Genomic DNA, 27,790 nt, shown 5'->3' with positions numbered 1-27,790 from the left:
ATCTTGTAAACATCTGGGTGGTTGGTTGGTCTATGTGTTGAGCTGCAAGTGCCTAGACACCCTAGGGTAGTAGCGCGTTATATACATAAATGCCTTCAGGTAGCTATGCGCTCTACAAGTGCTACATCGATGGATAGCTAGATAGTGATCCCCAGAATTGGGCATTAACAGAGGAATTCCACTGGAGATCACAAGGTAGTTGAGAACCCTGCAGTCTGCAGGGACCTCTGTGATACACTCCTAGACCATGAGATCCCTATGGCCTCTTCTGATGATGTAAGCATGGTGGATGAGGAAAATTATGGGCTGCTTGGGGTCGGGGTATATGACTCCAATTAGGGGCTGGCTCAGTCTGGAGTGCAGATGGGTGGTGGGTGCTTGTCTTCCAGTAGGGCTCTTCGAAATTGTGTACAGGATGATTGGTTCTTGATAGACCTTTCCATAATATGCCCACTATGTCGCATATCTTATGGCCTACCTATTGTTGTAAGTTTGTTGATGTAAAACTGAAAAATAAAGGTTTTAAAAAAAGAATTTGGCTTGTCCACAATTGGCATATTCAATTTACTTATAAGTCTCTGGTGCAATGCACAACATGTGCCCAGGGCATGTAAATTAAATGCTACTGGTGGGCCTGCAGCACTGATTGTGCCATCCACTTCAGAAGCCCTTTAAACATGTCTCAGGCCTGTTATCGCAGAGCCTGAATGTGCAATTTTAGAATGCCATTTGAACCTGCCAAATGAACCCTCTTGCCAACCCCAGACCTTCTTTTTTAATACATATAGGTCACCACTAAGGTAGGCCCTAGATAGTCCCAAGGGCAGGGTGTCATGTATTTAAAACATTAGACATGTACGTTCAAGTTTTACATGCCCAGGTTGTAAAAAGCTCTTAAATTAGTTTGTCACTATTGTAAATCCTATCTCCTTATTACATTTTATAAGTGTCATTTCCAATTGGAAAAAGATGGATATTCGAGTTAAAATCACAACTTATGGAAAGTCTGATTTTAATTTGCAAGTCTGAAAATGTCACTCTGAATATATGTATGGGAATGGTTACAGCTGGGCTTTGTAAACACCCACTAGACAGTCACACACAAAGGGAGCATAATGGGCCATTAACATCCTGTTGGGTCATCATGGGCAGGATTGGAAGGAGGACCTGACACTTGCACCTGAAGATTTCTGTACCTGACCCCACACAGAGCTGCATACCCCCTTGTGATGAGTCTGGAGCCTGGGCAGGAAGGACAGAGACCTTGTGCACTTCAAAGACCATTTTTAAAGAACTCCCCCATTTTAAAGGCATGTAGGAAGCTGTCTCTCTCTATAGTGTACTAAGGAGAAGCACACTGTCCAGAGAGTCCAATGGCTCCCCAAGTTGTTGACAGAGGCTAAAGTAGATAATTCTAAAACCCTATTTTGTGGTAGCGTGGGTGAGCAGTTAGGCTTATCAGAGGAAAATGCTAACCATTTGTTGTACTCACAGAGGCAATAAATGAGACACACACAAAGAATGAATAGGAGACCAATTTACAAAAATAACACTTCTTTTACATATATTTTTTAACTAAAACCTTCATTCAAAGGTAAGTACTTTTGCAATAATACAATCGTACAAAAGAAATCAAGCCTTGACAGTTGTGTTTCTTGAGGCACAATGTATTCCCAGGGAAGGAAAATCGAAAAGGCAATATAGGCTTTAGGGGTCAGGGGTTCACTTTCGGAGTTTGGAATGGTAGCAGGCCAAGGTTTAAAGTGCTACCAGCAGTTTGTCAGGATCAGACCGGATTCAGCCAGGAGCAGGGTGCTGGTGAGACAAGGATACTTGTGGGCAAGTCTCAGGGCTCCCAAGTTGGTGCTGGTGTCACAAGGACCTTAGGTACAAGGGAGCACTGCTGGTTTTTCGTTATGCAGGCCAGGCAGACTGGGTTCCGAGCAAGTAGGTCAGCTGGGCTCTATGTTTTGAGGTGCTCCTTGTGGTCAGTGGCACTCAACTTGGAGAGGTGATCTCAAGGTGGCTGGGCTACTCACAGAGTGGGTCCAATGGGTGGTGATGTCCTGTGGTAGTGCTTGCTTTACCGGCAAAGGTCTTGCTTAGATATAATAGGGACACATTTACTCATGCAGATATACCCATACTACATTCAGTGTTTTTATCGACTCTTTGGTTTTCCATGTACCAAGACATGCAGGCTGCAATGGCAGTTTTCATGTGCTTGGTGAGGGGTCCCTTACGGTGGCACAATTTCAGCTGTAGCCCATATGAACCATCTTTAGGTCAAATGTCCTAGGAACTAGGGGTACCATTTACTAGGCGCTGACAAGGTTTCTAAAGGGGTGCCAAATGAGGAACAAAAGGTGCACTTTAGGGATAGGACACTGGTGCTGAGGACCTGGTTAGCAGGAACTCACATTCAGTTAAAGCTGCACCATTCACCAGACAAAAAGTACGGGGGTACTGCAACGAAAATCCAGTTTCTTACAACGCACAACTTGTTACACGTATTGGACACCACCAGCTCAGTACATTTCTGGACCTGAGGACACTCTACCAAGAAGAAGGACTGCTGTGCTGCTGAAAGGGCTTTCACTCTGCTGGACTCCTGCACTGCTGTTTCAGCTGTGTGCTGCTTGCTTCCTTCCTTGCCTGGTAGTGAGATGGGCTCGACCTGCATCTCTACATCCCCAGAACCAAGTGACTCCAAGGGTTTGCTGCATTATATTATGTTATGAAGTCTCAGGGACATCAAGATGTTCATTCAACTCTGCTATAGAAATGGACGTTGACAGCTGTGAGTCCTGTGCTGCCAAATAGTGCCAATCTAGTCCAGAGGCCTTGGAAGTGGGTTTCCTGGCTGTCTTCTAGAAAAATCCACACAGAGTTGGACTTTCTCTTGTTAGAACAGATACATTCCCTTCGATGCTGATAAATTGCAGCTATGTGGACACCACATCGCTGGTAGTGCAACACAATGACAACACGTTGCCTTCATTGCCAGGGGTTAGACAATGACGCATCCCCCAACGACTCAGACTGGCGCATTACCTACAATCCTATAATTCAATGCCAACGCATCACAGCTTGCTCCTTGACCTCAATGCTTCTTCCGTGAAGGTACTGTTTGCAGTGGGCCCTGCGAGGCTCCAGTATTCAACCTGCGCTCCATTGCGGTCAGCCTGACTTTTCAGATTTGATCCAGTCCAGCACGACCAGATGGTCCTGGTTGGCTCTTTATTTTTCCAAGCACTATATTTCAAGATAATCTTTAAAGATTCATAACTCCGCTTCAACTTATTGTATGGTTGTTGTTTTGGTCTTGTTTTGTTAATTAAATTAAGCTCTATTCTTCCAACCAGGATGGGTATATTTCTGTGGTGTTTTCATTGCTTTACTGTTTGAAGTATTGCACAAATACTTCACCCATTGCCTCTTAAGTTAAGCCTGACTGCTCTGTGGCAAACTACCAGAGGGTGAGCATAGGTTAATTCAGTGTATTTTTCTGAATTATGCTGACTAGGATTGTGGTTCCTGCTTGGACAGGGTACATACCTCTACCAACCAGAAACCCAATTTCTAACAGCTGGCATCTATGAAAGATCTATTGGTTTTGACAGTGCTTGTTTCATATAAAGAGGTTGTCTTATACTCACCCATATGTATTGTACTGTATTGTAGTATGCCACTTTAGAAGTCTGTGAAGAGGGAAGTGCATTGGTAGGTGTCTGACCTTAGCTGTAATTATGACCAGCTGAGACAGAATTCGATATAGCAACTGGGATTTAAATAACTCAGGGTTTGGATCGAATCATGAGATGTGCAAAAAGTGTCAGGTAATGGGAGGGAAACCCGATAAATCTGTAACTTTCCTGTTCCATGTATATGTCTATAATTCGGCCTATGGCTTACACATTTCTATTGCGCTCTGCTTGCTTCGTCCCCTTTTGGGCATAATGCTTCACGTTGGATTTATCAGCTTATAATATGTTTACTTATTTTTTGAGTTTGCACCAAATGGTGGGTGATGCTGCAATAAGTGTTGTGTACATATATTTATTTTCTGCTGTGGTTTATTTACTATTTACAGCCTTGATGAAGTCGGACGCTCGAAAGTCAAACGATGAAACCGGTGATGGCTGTGTAATGTGCATTACCAATCTATACAAATGTATGTGCAGCAATTAAGGAATCCGTTTGTATCAAATTAAAGACAACGGATAGTTCACGACTCCTTGCTGGATATTTAATTTTCTTTGAACTTGGAGTGCTCAGGACAATTGTTTTGCATTAGTTGAACCCTCTCTTTTTGGGTTATATTTGGGGTTATTTGGTGGCCAAACCTTGCCCTTGATCACCACGCATTTGTAACTTTTATTTACTTTTCTCTGGATTTGTACGGAGAGCACTCTATTATTTCCTGCCCACCCTGTTTTCTCTGTGTGTGTCATGAGAGGTGCAGTTTGGTTTAGAGACACATATTATATTCAAGTGCTTTAACAAAAGTAAAGCGAGTGTATGTTATAGTTCTGTACTCAAAACAGAATATATGAAAGTCATTAACAACCCAGAGCCCTATTAGGATGGCGGACGGACCTGCGTCCATCCGCCACCCCAGAGGAGGAGGGACCATCCGCAGGGGAAGCGGCGGTCCCTCCGTGCAAATTAGGATGTGACCGCCATCCTGGCGGTCACATCCTGTATGTTTAACATTGCGGCAGGTGCTGCTTGAAGCAGCACCTGCCGCAATGTTAAAAATGCATGCTTCGCATTTGCATGCACAAAGCGGCAGGCACCACGCGGTGCCTGCCGCTTTGTGCATGCAAATGCAGGGGGGTACCATAGGTACCGCCCATGTGCACCCCCCACCCCGTCGTCACCCTGGGGGCATGCGACGGGCCCCCAAAGAAATCACTGCATGCCTTTCCACTGCGGAAAGGCATCTGTTTACCCCATCCTAATATGGCTGGCGGTGTCTGTTAGACACCGCCTCCATATTGGAGCTTTTCCGCCGCCGTCGGAAGGAGACCGCAGCGGAAACGCGGTGGACGGTCTTCCTGACCCTTCAGCCATCCTAATCTGGCGGGGGGTCTTTGAAGCCTCCGCAGCGGTTTTTCCGCATCCTCCGGGCCGGCGGACACTTCCGCCGGCCCAGAGGATGCAGAAAAACCGCAATCCTAATGACCCCCTCACTTAGGAATGTAAAGGGACAAATTGAAAGTTGGGAAATGTCTGTCTTTATGCAAATGTATGGATTCTTTAAAAAAAAAGAGTGACAAGGGTAAAGGGAAGGGAATAGGAGCACTAGAGTGACTCTGGCCAGATGCAAATACAACAGGAGTGGTACTCAACTAAAACCCAAGAGCACAGGCAAAAGTGAGATGGGGGAAGGTGGAAACATCTCATCAACAAACTACATCTGGTAATAGACAAGACAGAAAAACAAAACCATGAGCAAGAAGTGTTGAGTGCTGCCTGTATACTACGGGAGTCTGCAGAGAACCTCGAAGAGCACAGCAAGATTCCTCTCTCAACTCCCAAGGCTTGCTACACAGCTGTCAGTCTCCAGTGCACTTTGACAATGAGTTAGACCTCTCAGCCATAGGGTGGTCTTTCACCAAACCTTTTGCCTTCAACCTTGTATTTTGCTGAATTTATTTTTGTTGGCCTTATACTCTGTTAAGTTTGCCACTGCTAACCAGTGCTAAAGTGTTTGTACTCACAACCCGAAACATGGTAAATTTGGCTTACACCTAAATGGCAAATATCATTTACTAGTAATTCTCAAGTAAAGTGGTATACTACATACCTAGGACTTCAAGTTAAAGGCTAACAGGGGCCTACAGCACTCATTGTGCCACCCACTTAAGTAGCTCGATAACGAATGTCCCTATTCTGGCATTGTATCTTGAATACAGTTTTCAACTGTCAATTCAACTTGACAAAATAACCCCCTTACCCAACCTAGACTCCCCTTTTATTATATATGTCACCCTACCAGTAGGCCCTAGGTAGCCCATAGGGCAGGAGGCATTGTAATTAAAATGTAGTACTTTTAAGTTTATATGTCCTACATTATTTTTCACTAATGTGAGGCCTACCTCTCCCATAGGATAACATTGGGCTGCATGCAATAAGTGCTAACTTTTAGTTGGGAACATGTAAACATTTCACGTTTGGTGTCAGGGAAATTGTAATTTAAAACTCTCTTTAATGGTCAAGCTGGAATTTAAGTTGCAATTTGAAAAATGCTGCTTTTAGAATGTTAAAACAGCAGTTGAGGGACAGAATGCAGAACAATGTCATACATGCACCCCAGTACAGAGATCTGGGCCTAAATCCATCGTTGTTTTGCTCACCATGCCATTCCAGTTTGAACCCAGCCATATGCAAATCAGTCTTGACCCTGTGCCCCATGGGAACAGTCCAGCCCAAGCTGCCACCACCATCCCCGACAGCTACAAGATCACCCACTCACCAGGAGGAGGCATCGCCATTGTCCACAAAATCACCCTCTGCCTGAACACCCACTCAAACAACCCAATGACAACCATGGAACAACTGCACTTCCAGATCTAGACCAACCCTAACACCACCATCCGTGGCACCCTCGTCTACAGATCTCCTGGCCCCTGCCCTACTTTCACCAACGCCATTGTCAACTTCAGGCTCTCGCATCCACTGAGTACATCCTAATCGGCGACCTCAACTTTCACCTGGACAACCCCAATGACCAGAACACCGCATCACATCTGTAGAACCTCACCAACTTCAGACTCAATAAGCTAGTCACCTCTCCCACTCACTCAGCCCTGTCTTCTGCGCCAGTGAAAACATCATCTACAGCCATACCACCAAACTCCTCTGGCCCGACTACCACTGCGTGCACTTTGCCTTCACCACACCCATCGTACACCATTGACCTCACCACCCCCACCACAGCAGGAACAAGGTCACCGAAGAACATCTCATCACCTCTCTCAGCACTACCACACTGCCAACATCCGCTGATGCTAATACCTAAGCACGCAACCTTCACCAATGGATTTCCAACTGCTCCGACACTCTGGCACCCCTCATGAAGGCGCCCAGCATGCAACACTCCAAGAAACTCAGCTGGTTCACTCCCACCCTCCATGAGTCCAGGGTTCACCTGTAGACAACTCAAGAAGAGATGGAGGAACAACAAAACCCCGAAACTCATGCAACCTTCAAAGCCGCCGTCACTGCACACCAAATCCGCCTCAAAACCATAAAGAAAACAGCCCTCCAAGACAGAATCAACACCAACACAGACAACCGCAAAGAACATTACCCCTTTGTCAAGGAGTTTGCCAGGCCCAACAGTGAGACCACAAACATCCCACTCTCCCAAGACTTCTGCAACAAATTTGGCTCATTCTTCCTTCACAAGATCAGGCAGTGCTACAACAGTTTCAATACCCAAGACCCTCCATGAAGAGTGTCCACTCTGGAGCCTCCTCGGACCCTTGCCTGCACCACATCTTCCATAGAGCAGCCACCTCCTTCTCTCCGGAGCTTTGCCACACCATTAACTGCTCCATTGAGACCGCTACCTTCCCTGAAGACTAGAAGTACGCCGAGATCAAACCTCTGCTGAAGAAGCCATCTGTCTACTCAATAGACCTCAAGAACTTCAGCCATCAAAGCCCAACTCTCCGAGTTCATCGAAGCAAACAACGTCCTGGTCATCTCTCAATCCTGCTTCTGAAGCAACCACAGCACGAGACAACACTACTCACCGCAACAAACATCTGCTCCCTTCTTAACCAGGGCAAAACCACAGCCCTCATCCTTCTGGACATCTTGGCCTCCTTCGACCCTGTCTGCCGTCACACCCTAATTACGAGACTCCATGTCACTGGTATCCGCAACAAGGCCCTGGACTGGATCAATTCCCTCACTGGTTGCAAATAGGTTCAGCCTACACCTGTTTCTCTCAGAACCCACAGATATCAGCTATGGGGTGCCCCAGGGCTCCTCCTCGAGCCCCAACCTCTTCAACATCTACATGGCCCCCCTTGCAGCCATCATCAGGAACCATGGACCCAACATCGTCCACCTCCTACCCCGACAGCACCCAGCTGTTCCTCTCCCACAGCCACCAGAATCAGCTTGCACATCGTGATGAAGGCTTTGCCACTTGGATGAAAGTCAGTTTCATCAAACTAAACTTGGGACCGAAGTCTTCATCTTGGAACGGACCCCCTCAACTTGGAATGACTCCTGATGGCTCGCCACATTTGGAAACCCCACGCACAAAACCTCAGCATCATACTGGACTCCTCGCTCACAATGAACCACACGATCAAGGATGTATCCTCATCATGCTTCCACATGCTTCACCTGCTTTGTAAGACATTCAAATGGATCCTACTGAATCCAGAAAGGCAGTCAACCACACACTCATCAGCAGCAAACTCTACTATGGCAATGCACTCTATGCCAGCACCACCCAGATACTATAGAACGTTCAAAATGCCACAGCCAGACTCGTCCTCAATATCCCCTGCTGCAGCCACATCACCTTGGAGAACTCACCTGGCTCCCAGTCAAGAAAAGATTCATTTTCAAGCTCCTTGCACATGCCTACAAAGCCCTCCACAATGCAGGACCAGCATTTCTGAACCACCGTCTCTCATTCCATGGACCCACCAGACACCTCCGCTCTGCCTAACAGCCCCTGGCCACCATCCCACGGATCCATAAGACTAGAACCAGAGTAAGATCCTTCTCTTACCTCACAGGCAATCCTGGAACACACTGCCTCTCCACCTTAAGCGATCCCTGTTGCTCAACCAATTCAGGAAGGATCTCAAGACCCATTTTTTTGACTGAACCAAAGCACCCAGTCAGATTAGCAGCCACCCTACGCTACCCTACCCTCCCCACCCCCACCCCCACCCAGCACATTTAAACTCTTGCAGGTGAGTAGCTGTGTTTACAAACCCCTGATTTATTGATTGAAGGCCAGAATGGGCCATCACAGGCAGGATGGGGGTCGTGCTGGGCACAGTACCACTTGCAATTGAATAGGTTGTGCCCTACCTTCACACAAAGGACTTGTCACCACTGCATTATTCATGCAGCCAGCTTGGTGCCAGGGCAGAGGAGGCAGAAAACCTCAAGCACTTCAAAGGGAATTCTCTAGAAACCTTTCCTACATCAAAGAAGGCACCAGGTATAAAAATCGACTCTCAGACCCACATTTCAGTTCAGGTTCTGGACCTGTGGGAGGACTTTCAGAGGACTGCCTGTTGCTGTGGCCCGCTGTGGACTTGAGAAAATGACTTTGGTGCACCTGGAAGGAATATTTTCTGCCTGAAGTCTGCCTTGAGTCCTCAGAGGCATGCCCTGCTCCTTTAGTCCAGTTCCAGTGCTTGAACCCAGGACTACCAGAGTGACTCTAAGAGCTAGTTGGCAGGCCTCCTGATCAGGGCCTTGAGGACAGAAAGGCCTCCAACCATCTTGAACCTGCACCCTCACCCAGCCTGAGTGAGTCCTAACTGCACCAATTGGTGCCTTTCCAGGCCCGCACCCTTGGTGGTGGTGTTAAAAGGTTACAAGGTACGAAGGGTAAGGAGTTGCTATGGAAGTGTGTTTGTCGGATCAGGTCAGTTTCATCTCCACAGAGTATGCTCAGAGTGTGACTCTGCAGGAACAAATGCCCTCACACACCTAAGTAGGTGTCAATGGGCTTTTTCTCCACGTCAGGCCGGCGCTGTAATGCCCGTTGGGTACCTTGTATAATTACCTGGAGCATGTATGCTGGACCTTGAGGATCTCCAAGTCCTTCTCTTTTGATATAGGTGTTAAAAGGTGCCCAGGTAGCCAAAATCCAAAACTTGAACCTTAGAAAATATTTGGCTAAAAACTGCTCTGAGAACCGAGAGTGCATCACAGGCCGGACTGACATTGTTGCTGCTCCCACTATGCTCTTCTCCGCAATAGCAAATCCTGGTCAGCAGTCCTTCACCAAAGTATCCAGCCTCATGACACTTTAATCAGCTACTGCCCCCAGCTTCATCCCACTGCAGATTTTTGACTTCCAAAAAAAGAGACTAAGTCCGAACGTGGAAATGTTCACTGCAACTCAGTCTAGCGATTCCCCAATGACATGTCTTTTTCGGACGCTGCCTGCAGCCATGCCACACTGGAATACTACCTTCTCAGAAACTTTTTCTTCAAATCTCTTCTAAGTCTGAAGGTAAATGTTGACTGGAACCAATCCACCTTTTGTATCCAAATGGCGCTCACTGTGACTAGATGGCCGTACTTGGTGCTTTGACCTTTTAGGCCCTAGTTTTTACCTTGAAATTTAAAAATACATAACTCCGGATTTACTGATAGGATTATTGTTGTTTTGATATGGAATCATTTATTAAAATGTACTCTATTTCTCTGAGTTAAAGTGGTATTTTTCTTTTGTTCAGTTTTCACTATGTTACTGTTTGTGTGCTGCACACATACTTTACACAGTTCCTCTAAATTAAGCCTGACTGCTTTTGTGCCAATCTACCAAGGGATTAAGTACAGGTTAATATATTGTCCTTTGTAGTTGATTATGACAGGGATTGTAGTTGTTGCTTTAGCAGGATTAACACCCCAATAAAACAACAACCCAATTTTTCACACAACACATGATCGTTTGAGGGTCCTGTAAAAACAGGGTGGCTACTCCCGAAATATACACTGCAATAGGAATTCAAAAATGTTTCAGGACAAGATAAACTTGCTTTGATGAGCATAGTAACTACATTAGTGGCTGGGATGCTTTTACCTTAGTGGTACGTGTGTGTGCCCGTGTACCTATGGTAGCTTTTGCACTGCCGCCATCTGAGCTGTACCTTTTCTGACTCCATTAAAAACAATCTTTGGTGATAGAACGTGGATTTTTCAATGTCTGTTAAAAGTGAGCGCCCAGGTTTGGAATGTTTCTTTCACTCTTGTTCTAATGCCACTCTGAGAACTGCTTAGTGTCGTAATCCTGGCCCATCCAAAGCCTCCTTCTGAAAAGCACAGTCTTCCAAACCTGGAACCATACACTTCCCATCCAGCTCATTCTTCAGCTGGGAAACCTCAGTCCATACTGCAAGTCTCCTTCCCCTAACCCACCACTGGCAGAGGTTGAGTTAACAGAGCCTGAGCTCCTCCAGTCTACCCTTACAGCACTATCAGCTCCCACGATCCACTCCTTGCTTCCCCAGCAGCGAATGCCATACACACGGTGGGTTCTCTGCTCGCCACCCCCTCCCCACTTTAAATGCTCTGCCTGTGTATGTGATAGATCATACTGTGTCTACACCACAGGGCACCTGACTTTCACCTCTTGGTATTAGTTGTGTCCTCCTTCGCCCTGTCATCTTCCTTTATATCGTTCTACTACTTGTGTGCCGATTTGATGGCTTAGCTAAATTTACCAGAATGAGTGGCGTAGCTAGAGCTTTTGCCGCCCGGGGCGGTCCCTGAGTTTGCTGCCCTGTGAAAGCCGGTGCAGATACAGAGGCGCAACTAGAGCCAAATTTCGGGGGGGGGGGGCTAAGTAAAAAAAAATTCGGGGGGGGCTGAACCTTTAATCAGTAGGCAGAGTGGAGCTGCAGGGGCTCTTAGAAGGGGTGAAACAACTGCAATGCCTAATTAACATTCAAATGGTCTTTTAAAGACCTGTGAAACGTTCGGGTGCGGCTCTGTGTGTGCCCGGGATCTGTCTCATCCCTGGCTACCACACACGACGGGGGGGGGGGGGGCTGAAGCCCGGTGAGTCCAATGGATGTTGTGCGCCTGTGCAGATAAGAGTAGGGGAGGGGGTGTCAATTAATAAACTCTTTAAAAAAGTAAACTTAACTTGAGCTCGCTGCCTCCCCCAAAAGGTGCAGACTGAGCAGACCGCCTCCAGCCATGCCATTGCCAGAAATGAAATTCTTAAAAATAGAAAAGTTTTTCAACTGACGCACACACATTTTACTAATGTTTCTATTGGTCCTCTGCTAAATGATACATGGAGATGTGGAATGTTTGCAAACTGCTTGGTATTCTTTGATGCACCATCTGTCTATTGTGATTTAACTGTCTATTCACTTATCTCACACCCCTACTCTCTCGTAAATAAAAACTGGGGGAGAGGAGTGGGGCTAACTGCTAGGGTGTTTGCCCCCAAATCTGAAGAACCGGGTTCGAGCCGAACATCCTGTGATTCTGGGAAAATCACGAAATCTCTCCGTGCCTAACAAAAATGAATGTGTCCTCATGTAACGCAACTGGTGCTCGTGTAAAGCACTCTGATACCCAATACCTTCGGGTCAAGTTTGCGCAAAAAAAACTCACTGAAGTTGAAAAAATAAAACTGCAAATAAATAAATACATAAACTCATAAAAGAATGAATAAAATACAAAGGTCATAAATACCTGAAGTTGTAAAGCAGAATCTGAATCTTCATAGATGCGGCGGGCCAGACCTCCATTTTCCAGTGCCATCTTCTCTAGGAACTTGTAGTCCACGTCGAAGCCAAACCCAAGGCAATACAATGCATACTTCTTATTTATGCCAGTCTTTACATTAGCTTGAATTTTTTCAATGTTTGTTTCACCTGTGTTAACCCGAAAACAGCTTATTTAGATCATATACTTTCGTGATATATATTTGTTCACAATGTCATTTTCTTCTGGTTGCACTTGAACATGCTATCGAAGTGTCATGTCGTTGAAAATGAAGTAACAATTGTATTTGCTACTTACTCCTCACTGTCACCTGGGCAGTAACTCTACATAGGACCATAAGCTATTTTTAGGTCGAGCATTCAAGACCTCTTGTATATACTTTAGTATATACTTCTATGTGTATGTACTTTGTGGGCTCTGGAAATCATCCCTTGGACTTGTCTGCTTCCGCTTAGGTCCTTTTTTTCTGTTCAACTGCCTCTATTTAACTGTCTTGATAGAAAACGACCAGCAGATGTCAGTAAAATGCCAGAGTCACTTAAGCATTCTCTAGAATCCGGTCCAAAGAAATTGTCTTCCACGAGCACCAGTAGACAATAATATTTTTTTTAAATCTTGTATTTTCAGTGATATGACCACCGAAGGCCCTGATTTTATATAAAAAACAGATCTTTGGAATATACAAATTCAGACTGAATGGCAATATTTCTCTCCATGTGTTCACAAACCTGGCGTGTCACGCAGTTTGGTGCCTATTTTCCCCCAATGTTAAATAACCGTAGATGTTTCAGCACCTAGGCTAATGTGCTGCATAGCTAAATACATATAAGGTCCAAAAGGTGAGACCGATTGCATTGCAAATGCTTGTTTCACTTCTGCACAATTCCAAACATCTTTGGTAAATACAAGAGTTGCTGAAGTATTACCAGCAGGTGACCCGGTAATATCGCACACCTCCTAGTAAATATCTGCAATGCCTCTAACAACGTTGTTGCTGCTGGAAAGTATTGGGGAAAACACTGTTTGTGCTCGTGTCAAGCCATTTATTTGACAAGCTGGCTACTATGGATGAAACCGATGCTAGTAATAAACTAACTTACCATTCTGCACAAAGCAACAGCTGGCGAAGAAAATACAAAGCCAAGGGGCATCTGTTTCACTGTACATCACACAATGCATCAGCTTCAGCTGCATCACCATACTTTAAAGTGAGAATCCATGGGTGTTCTTTGAGACTCAGACCTTCCATTTTGTAGTTCGGCGTGGCAGGCCTCGGGAATATGCGGGAATGGTGTGTGGGTGATATGAACACAGGATAAGGGACTGTTCTACTTTACTATGAAAAGTCAGTAGGGCAACAGTGGGCTCAGTCACTAGTTGGGTCATGCTACCTCTGAAAAACCCTTACATCAGAGGAAGAGAAATTTACCTGCAAAGATCAACTCACAGTCTATTACTTACATTGCTTAGATATTAAGGGCATGCAGGCAGGAAGAGGTGTATTTTCATGTCAGTTATACTTCTGAAGGGATGTTGGGGCCAGATGTAGGTAAATGAGATTTACCGATTTTTAATTACCGAATTTTACCGATTCGGTAATTAAAAATCGGTAAATCTGAGGGGTGGATATGTAGGAACATCCAGATGTTCCTTTTACCGAATCGGTAAATATCTGTATTTACCGATTCGGTAAATACCGACCGATAATGCCCCATTCATTCCTATGGGCTTTAAAGCCCATAGGAATGAATGGGGCATTACCGGTCGGTATTTACCGAATCGGTAAATACCGATTCTGACAAGGGTGCAGGGGGTGTCACTTTGACACCCTCTAGCACCCCCAAAAAAGGTTCGGGGCCATGTGGCAGGCATACCTGCCCTAAGGGCAGGTCTGCCTGTCATATGGCACAGGTGTGCATGCACACATGTGCATGCACACCAGAATCGGTATTTTACCATCAAATAGTATTTGATGGTAAAATACCGATTCTGTAATGCTTGTGGGACTCAGAAGAGTCCCACCTACATATCAATTTTACCGAATCAGAAAAAATACCAATTCGGTATTTTACAGAATCGGTAAATTTTTTACCAATCGGTAAATTTACCGATTCTGTAAAATACAGGGCCCTACATCTCAAATTGCATTTACCGGTCGGTAACGGCCGAATTCGGCCGTTACCGACCGGTAAATGCCTACCTACATCTGGCCCTTGGTGCTGAAGCAAAGTCAGGCGCATGTCAGCTGGTCTCCCTGCCCAGCTGGCAAGGATTGGTTAGAACTGATCACAAATCGTATCAATGCCTCTGAAAGTCATGCAGAGTTGGTGCATTTGTGTTTTCTTTAGTGATCACCAGACCCACCAACTTCTCTGAAGTACTGGCCTGACATGGACTAACCTTTCCTCAGCCTTACCAGCTTTGATGCAGCACTTGATTAGGAGGGCACCTAGGGCCAGATGTATCAAGGCTTTTGCGACTCGCAAACAGCCATTTTGCATTTTTTCAGAAGTATGAAAAAATCGCAATTTAAGGAATCACAATTATTTGCGATTCCTTATTTTGCTATAGCATTTAAGGAATCGCAAATTTTGCAATTCCTTAAATGATATGTATGACGCATTTTTAAATTGCGATTTTAAGTTAAGGAATCGCAAATTACCACCAACTTGTACTTGGTGGTAATTTGCGATTTCTTTTAAAAATGCCCTATTTGGCATTTGTGAGGGTGGCATGTGACACACATACATGCCCATAGGGCATGTATGTGTGCCACATGCACATACATGTAGATTTCAGGGGTGCAGCAGGGTGTCTTTGAGACACCCCTGCACCCTTGAAATAATTCTCAAATTGCAATTAGCAAATTGCGAATTCGCAATTTGAGAATTATTGCACTTTCATTCCTATCATGGCCCATAGGAATGCATTGGAAATGATTCTTTATTCGCGAATTCGCAAAATGCGATTTCGCAAATAAAGAATAATAAGGAATCGCAAAAAAATTGTGATTTTGTACATACATACCTTTTTGCGAATTCTAAATAGCGATTCGCAAAAAATCGCTATTTAGGATTCGCAAAACGGATTCTTGATACACCTGGCCCCTACTCCCTATGAGCACAACTGGCCTCCAACAGCCAAAAAGGCATTATGTAAACATCTAACTGATTGTGTTCATCCTTATCAGGCTTTTAGAAGCTTTGGTATAACATGTATGGAGATGCAACTGCCTCTCTTAAGAATTACCATGGCATCTGATAAATTATCATGACATATCACCATATATTACCAAGCAAAACTTAACGTTCTGAAACATCAAATATGTGTGTGACTGACTGCATCCCAGGCCTCTGAGACTTTCAGAGGCATTGGCAAGTCTAAGGTCATATTTTAGAAGCTCCACCATAAACTTTCTTCATGCATGCATCAAAGGTCCTTTAGTATGTAGATTGTTCCTCATTTATGCCAGATTTTGGGAAGTATCAACAGATATGTGGATTACAATGTCCTTGCTGACACAGCAACTGACCTGACAACTTACATATATTATTATTATTATTATTAATAATGTTATTATTATTATTAGTAATATTATTAATAATACCATTGTTATTGTTATTATTATTGTTGTTATTGTTAATACAATTATTATTATGGTTGTGATTTCGATAATTAATATTGTTATTATTATTACTATTATTATTATTATTATTATTATTATTATTATTATTACGAGTATTGGGCTTGGGATTATTATTGTTATTAATAATAATAATGATAACAATTATAATAATTGTAGTAAACCAACAAATAGAATAAAATGTATTAAACTAATAATACATTTTATTATTTTTATTATTAGTATTATTATTATTAGTAGTAGTAGTAGTAGAAGTAGTGTTATGGTCATTAGTGCATAATCGGCATGTGTGACATACTGTCCCAGCTAAACGAATCATTCAGAGGTCACCTGACCTGATATGGCTCTTCAATTAGTCTAACTGCAGACTCTGTAATTTACCTGAAAGTGATGCGTTCCTAGCATGCAGATGATTCTAGGATTTACTCGCCTTTAAATGCACTAATCCCGCATTTGACTGATTTTAGAGGTCAATTGTACTGCAGCATGCGTGTCTTTCGCCTCCCACCATCCTCTTCGGGCCTCAGTGTTTCTACCTCCCCCACGTGTATCCAGGGGACCACCTGAAAGCTTGATGGGTGCACAAACAAATAGTGTGCATAGGGCAATCCGATGCCATTGAAAATATACGCAACGGAACAGAACATTAGGCAACTTCCTTTACTAAATATCATTGAATTTATTTTGCACTTTAAAAAAAGAAGAAACATGTTTTACTCATTTGGAAAGGCACCTCAAAGGAGCAATATAACTGCAAAAAGACCTCGATTAGGTTGGTTTTGTGAAATTCATACACTCAAGCACACCACCGTTTGTAGGGGTATCAGAATTAAATGTTTGTCAATTTTTACTGACAGATTTTTCACACAATAACTTTCTGCAGGTCAAACATTTTGAAATTTACCAGGTGAAAAAGGCCTGGTAGAGACAGATGCTGGTTCAGTGGAGAACTCATGATCAACTTTATTGGTGGCATCCTATAAATAACAAACCCCAGGCTAATCTAGAAGGAAATTGGAAAAGTGTAAAGTAGGGGTGAGACATATGGTGAAGATGAGAGAATACCAGTGTTTAGTGGGAAGTAGGGAGAATGAGAGGACACCAACTGAGGATAGGGAGGTTGAGGAGATGTCACAAGAAACTGAAAGATGTAGTGAAGAGAGTGATGTAACATAGAGAGAAGCAGTGGACAAAAGAGAGGAGGCGGCAAGACTATGCACATCCCTGAAGATAATACACAGAATGAGATAGAGAGTACACATATGAAAGGAAGCTATAGAGAAGCAAGGGACAAGTAGAAGGAAACAGTTGAAGGGAGACAGTAAAGAAGCTGGGTTGCAGAAGTAAAGAGAGCATCACAAGAACACATGACATTATTTTGGGTTTGGCGTTCCAATGGACCGCCAAACCAATGGTGGGGGTGCGGCGGTGGTCCGACCACCCAATTAAAAGTTAGGGGATCTTCCGGCCATGGGACCGCTGCTGCCTCCAGGGATTTGTGATCCCTGGCAGTCTTGCTGCGGTCTGAGAGCCCTAATATGCTGGCAGTAACGCTGGGGCATCTTGAAGCATATGAGAAGTTTCCCCCACCACCACAGTTTTCAAGGCAATGAGCCTGCCATGAAAAGTGAGGTGGTGAGTAAACAAAGTGGGCCCTACAGGGCCCCCTGTTGCCTCTGCGCCAGGGAATGTATGCAAGGGGCCACATGGTGTGCCTCTCTCTATATAGGGAGGTCCGGTCGCGGACGTGCGCAGCGGGCGCGCCAAAGGCAAGCCCGTTTGCACCCGTCCGCGACCGGACCGTGGCCAGGGCCTGCCACGCTGATGGCCTGAGCTCAGGCACAGCCAGGATTGTCTGGTCCAGAGAGGAGTTGGTAGCTTTAAACTCGGAGCAGCCTTGCAAAGCCTTATTGGATCCTGCAGCTGATCAGAGTTCGCAGGTCTGCTCGCTGTGCGGTTTCCCGCTGAGCTGGGTTACTCTCTCTGGCTCCTGCTCTTCTTACAAATCTATTGACCGGCCTGACTCAAGCTGTTGTAGCCTGAAAATGGGTCTTTTAATTTGCCGGTCCATGCCCAAACACGCCGATGACATCTGGCTATTGCTTGAGGACGGTGAGTGGGATGCGATGTTTCTAACTGAAACATGGCTGAATGAATACACTATGCCTACCGTTGCCCTAGCGGTGCCACTTGGTTTTAAAATGTGTTTCTCTAACAGAGGGGATGAAAGACGAGGCGGGGGTGTGGCCCTTCTCTTTAGAGACTGCTATAAACTCACGTCCTCACTACCCACTACAATTGCAGGGATGGAAGGCTTGTTCTTCTGCCTACAAATTAACCCCCACCAATCCCTGGCAGGCATTGTTATCTACCGACCTCCAGACTGTGCAGATACGACTTTCGGCGCTCATTGACGCCATTGTCCAAAGCTCTATCCTCCATTCTTACTTTATAGCTGTGGGGGATTTTAATGTGCATGCTGAGGCAGCGGCTTGCCCACTAGCTGAGCGGCTTATTTCAACACTGAATGCCGCTAACCTGACACTATGTAGCACAGCTCCCACACACAAAGCAGGCCATATGCTTGACCTAATCTTCTCTAATATCAACTATCTGGCAGTGGCTACACCTCTAGAGTTGACTTGGTCCGACCATGCTTTAATCCCATTCTCGGTCAGGCTACCTGGGTCAGGGCCCAAAACAGGGAGACGCTCCTTTCTGAAGAGGCAGTGGAAAAGCCTGATCCCTAAAAACATAGGCCCCGTCCTGGCTCACAACCCTCCTGTACTCTCATCTGATGTATATAAGGATGCAGTGCCTATGTCAAAATGGATAGGCGATATGGTGAATTCTATTGCGCCAGCTAAACGGGCAATGTCCCGTAGAGACTCCCCCTCCGCTCCCTGGTTCTCTGAGGAACTGAGGGCGGAGAAGTCAGCCTGTAAAAAGTTAGAGCGACTTTGGAGGGCGGACTACTGCAGCTTGGCGAAGGCACGTTACAAGGCCGCTATCCGCGCTTTGCACAAATCTATAAAAATCGCAAGGAAACTTTTTTTCTCCACCTCCATCCATCAAGCAGAACACTCTAGCAAAGAAGTGTTCAAGATAGTGCAGTCTTTTTTTAAACCCAGATGTATTGAGCTGGATGTGACTCCGTCTGACAAACTCTGTGATACTATATCTGAATATTTTGAGAACAAAATTCTGAAAGTATCTGACTCTTTTAATCCTGCAGTAAGCACTGTTAAATCAGATGTAATGGAGTATAGAGCGCCTCAACTAACCTTGGGCCAATTTCAACCAATTACACAAGATGCCGTTATGCAGGAAATTAACAGATGCAAATCAGGATCTCCTGATGATCCCTGCCCACCAAAACTCTGCAGTTTGATGTGTCCATTTCTTCCGGAGTGTTCCCAGAGTGCTGGAAGCACTCAACCATACTCCCGTTGAAAAAAAAGCCAAACGGGGCCCCAGAAGATTTGAGTAATCTTCTTCCCATTTCTTTATTGGCAGCGCTGGGTAAAATGCTCGAAAAATTAATCCAGCGGCAACTAAATAAATTCACGGAGGATAGTAATGCTCTGCATGATACACAATCAGGTTTTAGAGCCGGCTTTAGCACCGAGACCACCCTGATCGAGGTGGCCGAGTCAGTCAGATGGTCGCTGGATTCAGGAGCATCAGCAATGCTGGTGCTCCTGGATCTATCGGCCGCCTTTGATACGGTGGATCCCGACAGGCTATTACAACGCCTGGCCGAGATCGGCCTCCAAGCCCAAGCACTGGGCTGGCTCCACTCCTATCTGTCCAACAGATCACAGAAGGTGGCTCTTGGCACCTTCTCCTCAGATTCTAGGAGATTGAACTGCGGGGTCCCACAGGGCTCTGCCCTGAGCCCGCTGCTCTTTAATATTTACTTGGCCCCGCTGTTCACGCTGATTGCCAATTGGGGAGTCACTGAAATTTCCTAAGCTGATGACACCCAGCTGGTCTTCCCATTCCTCTGAGGTTTCTGTGGCAGCCTTTTCTAACTGTAAGGGCTCCCTTCGAGACATGGCCTGCTGGATGAATACCAACAAGCTGAAACTAAACGCGGGCAAAACGGAGGTGATCTTCTTTGGAACAAGCGTCCACCCCCCCGCTGAGTTCTGGTGGCCGGACGAGATGGGTCCCGCACCATCTCCCAGCATAAAGGCAAAAAAATTGGGGGTTACATGGGATAATGGCCTGTCTTTTGCCCCCCAGATACAGAAGGTTGTTGGAGGATGCATAGGTAAACTGAGGAGCCTACGCAGATTTCTCCGACTGCTCCCGGTGAGCTGCCGCAAAACGATTATTCACGCCACAATCACTTCAAGGCTGGATTATGCCAACGGCCTGTATTTAGGCCTCCCGAAGTTTCTGCTGCAAAAGATGCAAATCGTTCAGAATTCAGCGGCCAGATTCCTCAGGCAGGTCCCTTTTAGACACCACATTTCTCCTCACTTGCGCATGCTACACTGGTTACCTGTGGCAAGTCGCATAAAATTCAAGGCGCTCACCCTGGCCTATAGAGCCCTCTATGGGACCTTCCCAAATTACTTAAAAAAACGACTGCCTAGATATTCTCAGGCCAGACTTCTGAGGTCTAGCTATAAGGTCCATCTCCACGTCCCTCGAGTGAAAAGGGCGCACTTGGGTGGCAGAACTTTTTCTGCAAGTACGGCACTGCTCTGGAACACCTTGCCACAGGAAATCCAGCAAGCACCCTCTGAACCTTGTTTCAGAAGCCTACGGAAAACATGGTTTTTCACGCAATAAATCTCATCTCTTTGCACTTGACTCTCACTGTTCACGCCAGCGCCGGGACACTTCCTATGGAGGTAGCTGTATGCGCTCTATAAAACTCAGTATTATTCTTATTATTATTCTTATTATTATTATTATTATTATTATTATTATATGTGTACCTCCAGTTTCTTGACAGCCCATGTCCTGCAGGAATGTGCAGTGGTGTTCACATTGCGGTGTCTTGCTAATGCTCACAAATGAGCCTTAGCACGGAACTGACACCGCACAGCCATCACAGGACCGCCCGATTTGGATTCCGAATCCAGAGAGAGGTCCCATTATGCGTTTGGTGGTGTGAAAATGGGGCGCTGGCATGGCTGCCCACTCCCACACCGCCAAACTCATAATAAGGACCAAAGTGTCTGACGGAGAGGAAGAAACAGTAAATACAGTGACAGATGTTTATCGATTACAGCTTTGTAAATGGATGAATAAGCAATAGAGGGAATGAAATGGAAAGAGTTGAAGATAATATTAATATTGCAATCAGACATTCAACGTGATGCTATTGACATTGACACTGATGCATTTTATATTACTTTCATAGACAATTAATTGCTTTGTATTTTCTTAACCAACATACAAGTGGAAAAAGCAAAACTGAGACACCTTAAGACTTTGCAATAGAATTTTGGCACCTCCTTTCACTCATATGCCCATGATACTCATGTGCATGTTCCTCAGTTTCCGGTGGTGCATGTTATACTTGGTTAAGTGGTCTAAGATTCCTGCAGAAGAGTGCCTCAGATCAGCTCAAAAACATGTTTTTTTGTTTAAATATCTTTATTGCTTATTTAAAAGAGAAATACATTTATAATACAATAGCAATACAACAGATAAAAATCTTATATATACTAAATTATTATCGAAGAATTTTAAGTGTAAAATAGATTTCACAACAAGAGACCGTGGACTGGGATAAAAAGAATTGTAAGCATATTAATATTCATACAGGTAAGCAAATAAGTAGTATATGTTATAAAATTCATCAAATAATAATACACATCCCAGACATATGGATAAGGCAAAGCAACTACATATACCATGATAAAGGCATATACCAGTTGTATTGCTTAATAAATAAGATCGATCAACAAAGGGGAAACAGGGAGGGAAAAAAAGAAAAAAGAATACTGGGGAAAAGACAGAAAAAAGAAAAGAAAGGAGTCAAAGAAAGAAAATAAATTAAGAAATTGAATCAAAAGGTTACTGAGGTACTAACCCCTGAGAGGACAAATTCATATAGTTGTCCAGAGATGCCAAACATTACTTGAAATGGAAGGCAAGTAATGTTTCTTCTCAACAAAAGTATGAGCTCCACGAAGGTATGAGACCTATGCAAACCAGGAGTGATAAGATAGAAGATGAAAAGATTTCCATTCTGTAAGTATAATTTTAACAGCATTGGATAAAAGTAAATCTAATAGCTCCAGATCTGTATTATCAAGGAGTAAAGGAATAGATGTAGCCCATGGACCCAATAGAATCATAGGTAAAGAAAGATCTATAGATATATTAAAGATTGAGGATAAGTGTTTCCGTATCAGGCCCCAGAAAGAGTGCAATAACGTACATTCAAAAAACATATGTTGATGGTGCCTGGTTCTAAGATACAATTCCAACAAAGATTGCTATCCCGAGTTTTTAACTTGTGTAAACGAGCAGGGGTCCAATGACGGAAATTTAATGAAAAGAATTTGGATTGAATAGGTGAAAGAGCTATCTTATTACATAGGGATAGCTTCCCAATCAATTGCCATGTATCTTGTGAAATATGTTAAAAAATGTCATCTTCAAAATGATGAGACTATTTATCATAAGTAATTGTAGACCGTGAAGGGAGTGGAGTGGATAAAAATGTATAGATTTTAGATGCAGTGTGGCCTGAGCGTAACCATATAGAAAGAAGTGAAACAGTAACCGAGTCTGTAGAGAGGGATATTTTAGAAAGTATACCCTTTATTTTCAAAAAAGTCCATGTTGCTAAGATTATATTTCCTAGTCAAAAAAGAGAAGGGTAGATGTTCATGATTAGAATCATAAAGATCTTTCACCAATCTGATTCCCTTGGCAGCCCACGAAGAGCCCATACTAGGATCAATGTCAGTAACAATTTTAGGATTGTATCATAATGTGGACCATCTTGATTTATGAATAGGTATGGATACTTTCTATCAATATATTTTAATGCATTAATTGTGTTTAATATATTACGATGAGAATGATCAAAGTTGAGCTTAGAAGCTGTGAGAAAAGGAGGAGTGGAAAAAGGAGTATACAACTCACGGTCAATATAAATCCAAGGGGGAATATGTTAGGAATCGGGTAAGAACCAAAGTGCACCTTGAGACACTAGGAAGGCAATTTGATTCAAGCTCCAACCCGGAAGATTACAGCCACCCAGGATAAAGAGCTTTCTAAGATGTTTATAAGCAATTCTGGCTCTCTTATCAATCCATAAAATTTTTGAAGAGATTGATTCTATTTCATGGAAGAAGGTAGAAGAATGCTTTATAGGTAACATGGAGAATAAAAAATATTATAATCTGGGTTCTCACCATTTTAAAAGATTGTAATCTTCCCCACCAAGAAATATTTTTAGGAGACAAGGAAGATAAAAATTCTTTAACTTTATCTATAATATGGGATTTGTTATAAGTGATAGTATCTGACAGGTCCTTACAGAACCAAATCCCTAAGTATTTAGTATGAGTTGATTGCCATTTAAACCTGAGTTACCCATGTAAGGAGGAAAGCACAATGAATTGAGTGGAAACATTTCAGTTTTTTCCTTGTTAAGAGCGTACCCGAAAACAAGCGAAAAATCCCATATGATGTTAGAAATAACAGGAACCGCTGTTGCAATATCCTCTGAAAAAATAAGGACTGCATAAGCGCAAGCGGCTGTTTGAAGCGTATGCAATCAAAATTGAAAACTTTTAATACTCTGGTTCAAATTGAGTCGACGAAGGAATGGGTCTATAGACAAGAGAAAAAGAAGGGGTGAGAGAGGACACCCTTGTCTAGTGCCCTGACGAAGAATGAAACAGGAAGACGTAGCACCATTAATTCTGATATTAGCTTTTGGTTGCGCATAGAGAGACATTACCATATTAATAAAAAAATCGCCAAGTTTATGGGATTCTAATACTGCTTGTAAGAAAGGCCAAGAGCCTTTGTCAAAAGCCTTCTCAGCGTCAAGGGCGGTCGCAGCCGATGGTAAAACAGAAAGTGTTGCCTATTTTTAAAATATGATTCAGAAAAGGGGGTGGTGATGAACAGAGTGTCTGAATTAAGCAGACCACTCTTACCCAGTCCAAAGATCAGGGCTTGATCCATCACCGTTATTTATCTCACTGCACCATCCCAGCTCAGAACCTGGCTATATGCAAATCAGTCTGTCCCTGGCCCAGTGCATCATGGGAACAGGGCAGACTAAACTACCAAGCCAATTCTTCACCAGAAAGGAGAAAAGCTACCGGGGACCGGTTTTTGGCATTTCAGCCGTCTTCGGCCCGGCTTGCTTGAATCCTGATGGTGCAGTGAGAAAGGGACTCATGTCTGAGTATACCCTGCCACACCTATAGTGGCCAAAAACGATTCAGAAAAGGGGGTGGTGATGAACAGAGTGTCTGAATTAAGCAGACCACTCTTACCCAGTCCAAAGATCAGGGCTTGATCCATCACCGTTATTTATCTCACTGCACCATCCCAGCTCAGAACCTGGCTATATGCAAATCAGTCTGTCCCTGGCCCAGTGCATCATGGGAACAGGGCAGACTAAACTACCAAGCCAATTCTTCACCAGAAAGGAGACAAGCTACCGAGGACCGGTTTCTGGCATTTCAGCCGTCTTCGGCCCGGCTTGCTTGAATCCTGATGGTGCAGTGAGAAAGGGACTCATGTCTGAGTATACCCTGCCACACCTATAGTGGCCAAAAACGATTCAGAAAAGGGGGTGGTGATGAACAGAGTGTCTGAATTAAGCAGACCACTCTTACCCAGTCCAAAGATCAGGGCTTGATCCATCACCGTTATTTATCTCACTGCACCATCCCAGCTCAGAACCTGGCTATATGCAAATCAGTCTGTCCCTGGCCCAGTGCATCGTGGGAACAGGGCAGACTAAACTACCAAGCCAATTCTTCACCAGAAAGGAGACAAGCTACCGGGGACCGGTTTCTGGCATTTCAGCCGTCTTCGGCCCGGCTTGCTTGAATCCTGATGGTGCAGTGAGAAAGGGACTCATGTCTGAGTATACCCTGCCACACCTATAGTGGCCAAAAACAATTCAGAAAAGGGGGTGGTGATGAACAGAGTGTCTGAATTAAGCAGACCACTCTTACCCAGTCCAAAGATCAGGGCTTGATCCATCACCGTTATTTATCTCACTGCACCATCCCAGCTCAGAACCTGGCTATATGCAAATCAGTCTGTCCCTGGCCCAGTGCATCATGGGAACAGGGCAGACTAAACTACCAAGCCAATTCTTCACCAGAAAGGAGACAAGCTACCGGGGACCGGTTTCTGGCATTTCAGCCGTCTTCGGCCCGGCTTGCTTGAATCCTGATGGTGCAGTGAGAAAGGGACTCATGTCTGAGTACACCCGACACACCTATAGTGGCCAAAAACGATTCAGAAAAGGGGGTGATGATGAACAGAGTGTCTGAATTAAGCAGACCACTCTTACCCAGTCCAAAGATCAGGGCTAGATCCATCACCGTTATTTATCTCACTGCACCATCCCAGCTCAGAACCTGGCTATATGCAAATCAGTCTGTCCCTGGCCCAGTGCATCATGGGAACAGGGCAGACTAAACTACCAAGCCAATTCTTCACCAGAAAGGAGACAAGCTACCGGGGACCGGTTTCTGGCATTTCAGCCGTCTTCGGCCCGGCTTGCTTGAATCCTGATGGTGCAGTGAGAAAGGGACTCATGTCTGAGTATACCCTGCCACACCTATAGTGGCCAAAAACGATTCAGAAAAGGGGGTGGTGATGAACAGAGTGTCTGAATTAAGCAGACCACTCTTACCCAGTCCAAAGATCAGGGCTTGATCCATCACCGTTATTTATCTCACTGCACCATCCCAGCTCAGAACCTGGCTATATGCAAATCAGTCTGTCCCTGGCCCAGTGCATCATGGGAACAGGGCAGACTAAACTACCAAGCCAATTCTTCACCAGAAAGGAGACAAGCTACCGGGGACCGGTTTCTGGCATTTCAGCCGTCTTCGGCCCGGCTTGCTTGAATCCTGATGGTGCAGTGAGAAAGGGACTCATGTCTGAGTATACCCGACACACCTATAGTGGCCAAAAACGATTCAGAAAAGGGGGTGATGATGAACAGAGTGTCTGAATTAAGCAGACCACTCTTACCCAGTCCAAAGATCAGGGCTTGATCCATCACCGTTATTTATCTCACTGCACCATCCCAGCTCAGAACCTGGCTATATACAAATCAGTCTGTCCCTGGCCCAGTGCATCATGGGAACAGGGCAGACTAAACTACCAAGCCAATTCTTCACCAGAAAGGAGACAAGCTACCGGGGACCGGTTTCTGGCATTTCAGCCGTCTTCGGCCGGGCTTGCTTGAATCCTGATGGTGCAGTGAGAAAGGGACTCATGTCTGAGTATACCCTGCCACACCTATAGAGGCCAAAAACGATTCAGAAAAGGGGGTGGTGATGAACAGAGTGTCTGAATTAAGCAGACCACTCTTACCCAGTCCAAAGATCAGGGCTTGATCCATCACCGTTATTTATCTCACTGCACCATCCCCGCTCAGAACCTGGCTATATGCAAATCAGTCTGTCCCTGGCCCAGTGCATCATGGGAACAGGGCAGACTAAACTACCAAGCCAATTCTTCACCAGAAAGGAGACAAGCTACCGGGGACCGGTTTCTGGCATTTCAGCCGTCTTCGGCCCGGCTTGCTTGAATCCTGATGGTGCAGTGAGAAAGGGACTCATGTCTGAGTATACCATGCCACACCTATAGTGGCCAAAAACGATTCAGAAAAGGGGGTGGTGATGAACAGAGTGTCTGAATTAAGCAGACCACTCTTACCCAGTCCAAAGATCAGGGCTTGATCCATCACCGTTATTTATCTCACTGCACCATCCCAGCTCAGAACCTGGCTATATGCAAATCAGTCTGTCCCTGGCCCAGTGCATCATGGGAACAGGGCAGACTAAACTACCAAGCCAATTCTTCACCAGAAAGGAGACAAGCTACCGGGGACCGGTTTCTGGCATTTCAGCCGTCTTCGGCCCGGCTTGCTTGAATCCTGATGGTGCAGTGAGAAAGGGACTCATGTCTGAGTATACCCTGCCACACCTATAGTGGCCAAAAACGATTCAGAAAAGGGGGTGGTGATGAACAGAGTGTCTGAATTAAGCAGACCACTCTTACCCAGTCCAAAGATCAGGGCTTGATCCATCACCGTTATTTATCTCACTGCACCATCCCAGCTCAGAACCTGGCTATATGCAAATCAGTCTGTCCATGGCCCAGTGCATCATGCATCAGACACTCTGTTCATCACCACCCCCTTTTCTGAATCATTTTTGTCCACCATAAGCGTGGAAGGGTATACTCAGATGTGAGTCCCTTGCTCATTGCACCATCAGGATTCCAGCAAGCTGGGCCGAAGAAGGCTGAAATGCCAGAAACCGGTCCCCGGTAGCTTGTTTCCTTCCCAGTATAAGAATTGGCTTGGTAGTTTGGTCTGCCCTATTCCCATGATGCACTGGGCCAGGTTCAGACTAATTTGCATATAGCCAAGTTCTGAGCTGGGATGGTGCAGTGAGCTAAAAAACGGTGATGGATCAAGCCCTGATCTTTGGACTG

General features: G+C 44.8%; 1 protein-coding gene across 4 annotated transcripts in view; it reads right to left on the bottom strand.

Moving 5' to 3' along the window:
* LOC147692932 (inter-alpha-trypsin inhibitor heavy chain H4-like) overlaps positions 1 to 27,790 on the bottom strand; it is a 563,260-nt gene that overhangs the window by 396,329 nt on the left and 139,141 nt on the right. For all 4 annotated transcript variants that reach the window (XM_086939190.1, XM_086939191.1, XM_086939192.1 and 1 more), the window contains exon 10: positions 12,430 to 12,611. In XM_086939190.1, the coding sequence (XP_086795316.1) occupies positions 12,430 to 12,611 (182 nt within the window). The remainder of the gene's footprint in view (positions 1 to 12,429; positions 12,612 to 27,790) is intronic.

Source organism: Lissotriton vulgaris, chromosome 9 (assembly GCF_964263255.1).
Source record: "Lissotriton vulgaris chromosome 9, aLisVul1.2, whole genome shotgun sequence".
NCBI lineage: Eukaryota > Metazoa > Chordata > Amphibia > Caudata > Salamandridae > Lissotriton > Lissotriton vulgaris.
This window is presented reverse-complemented; position numbering and strand designations above follow the sequence as displayed.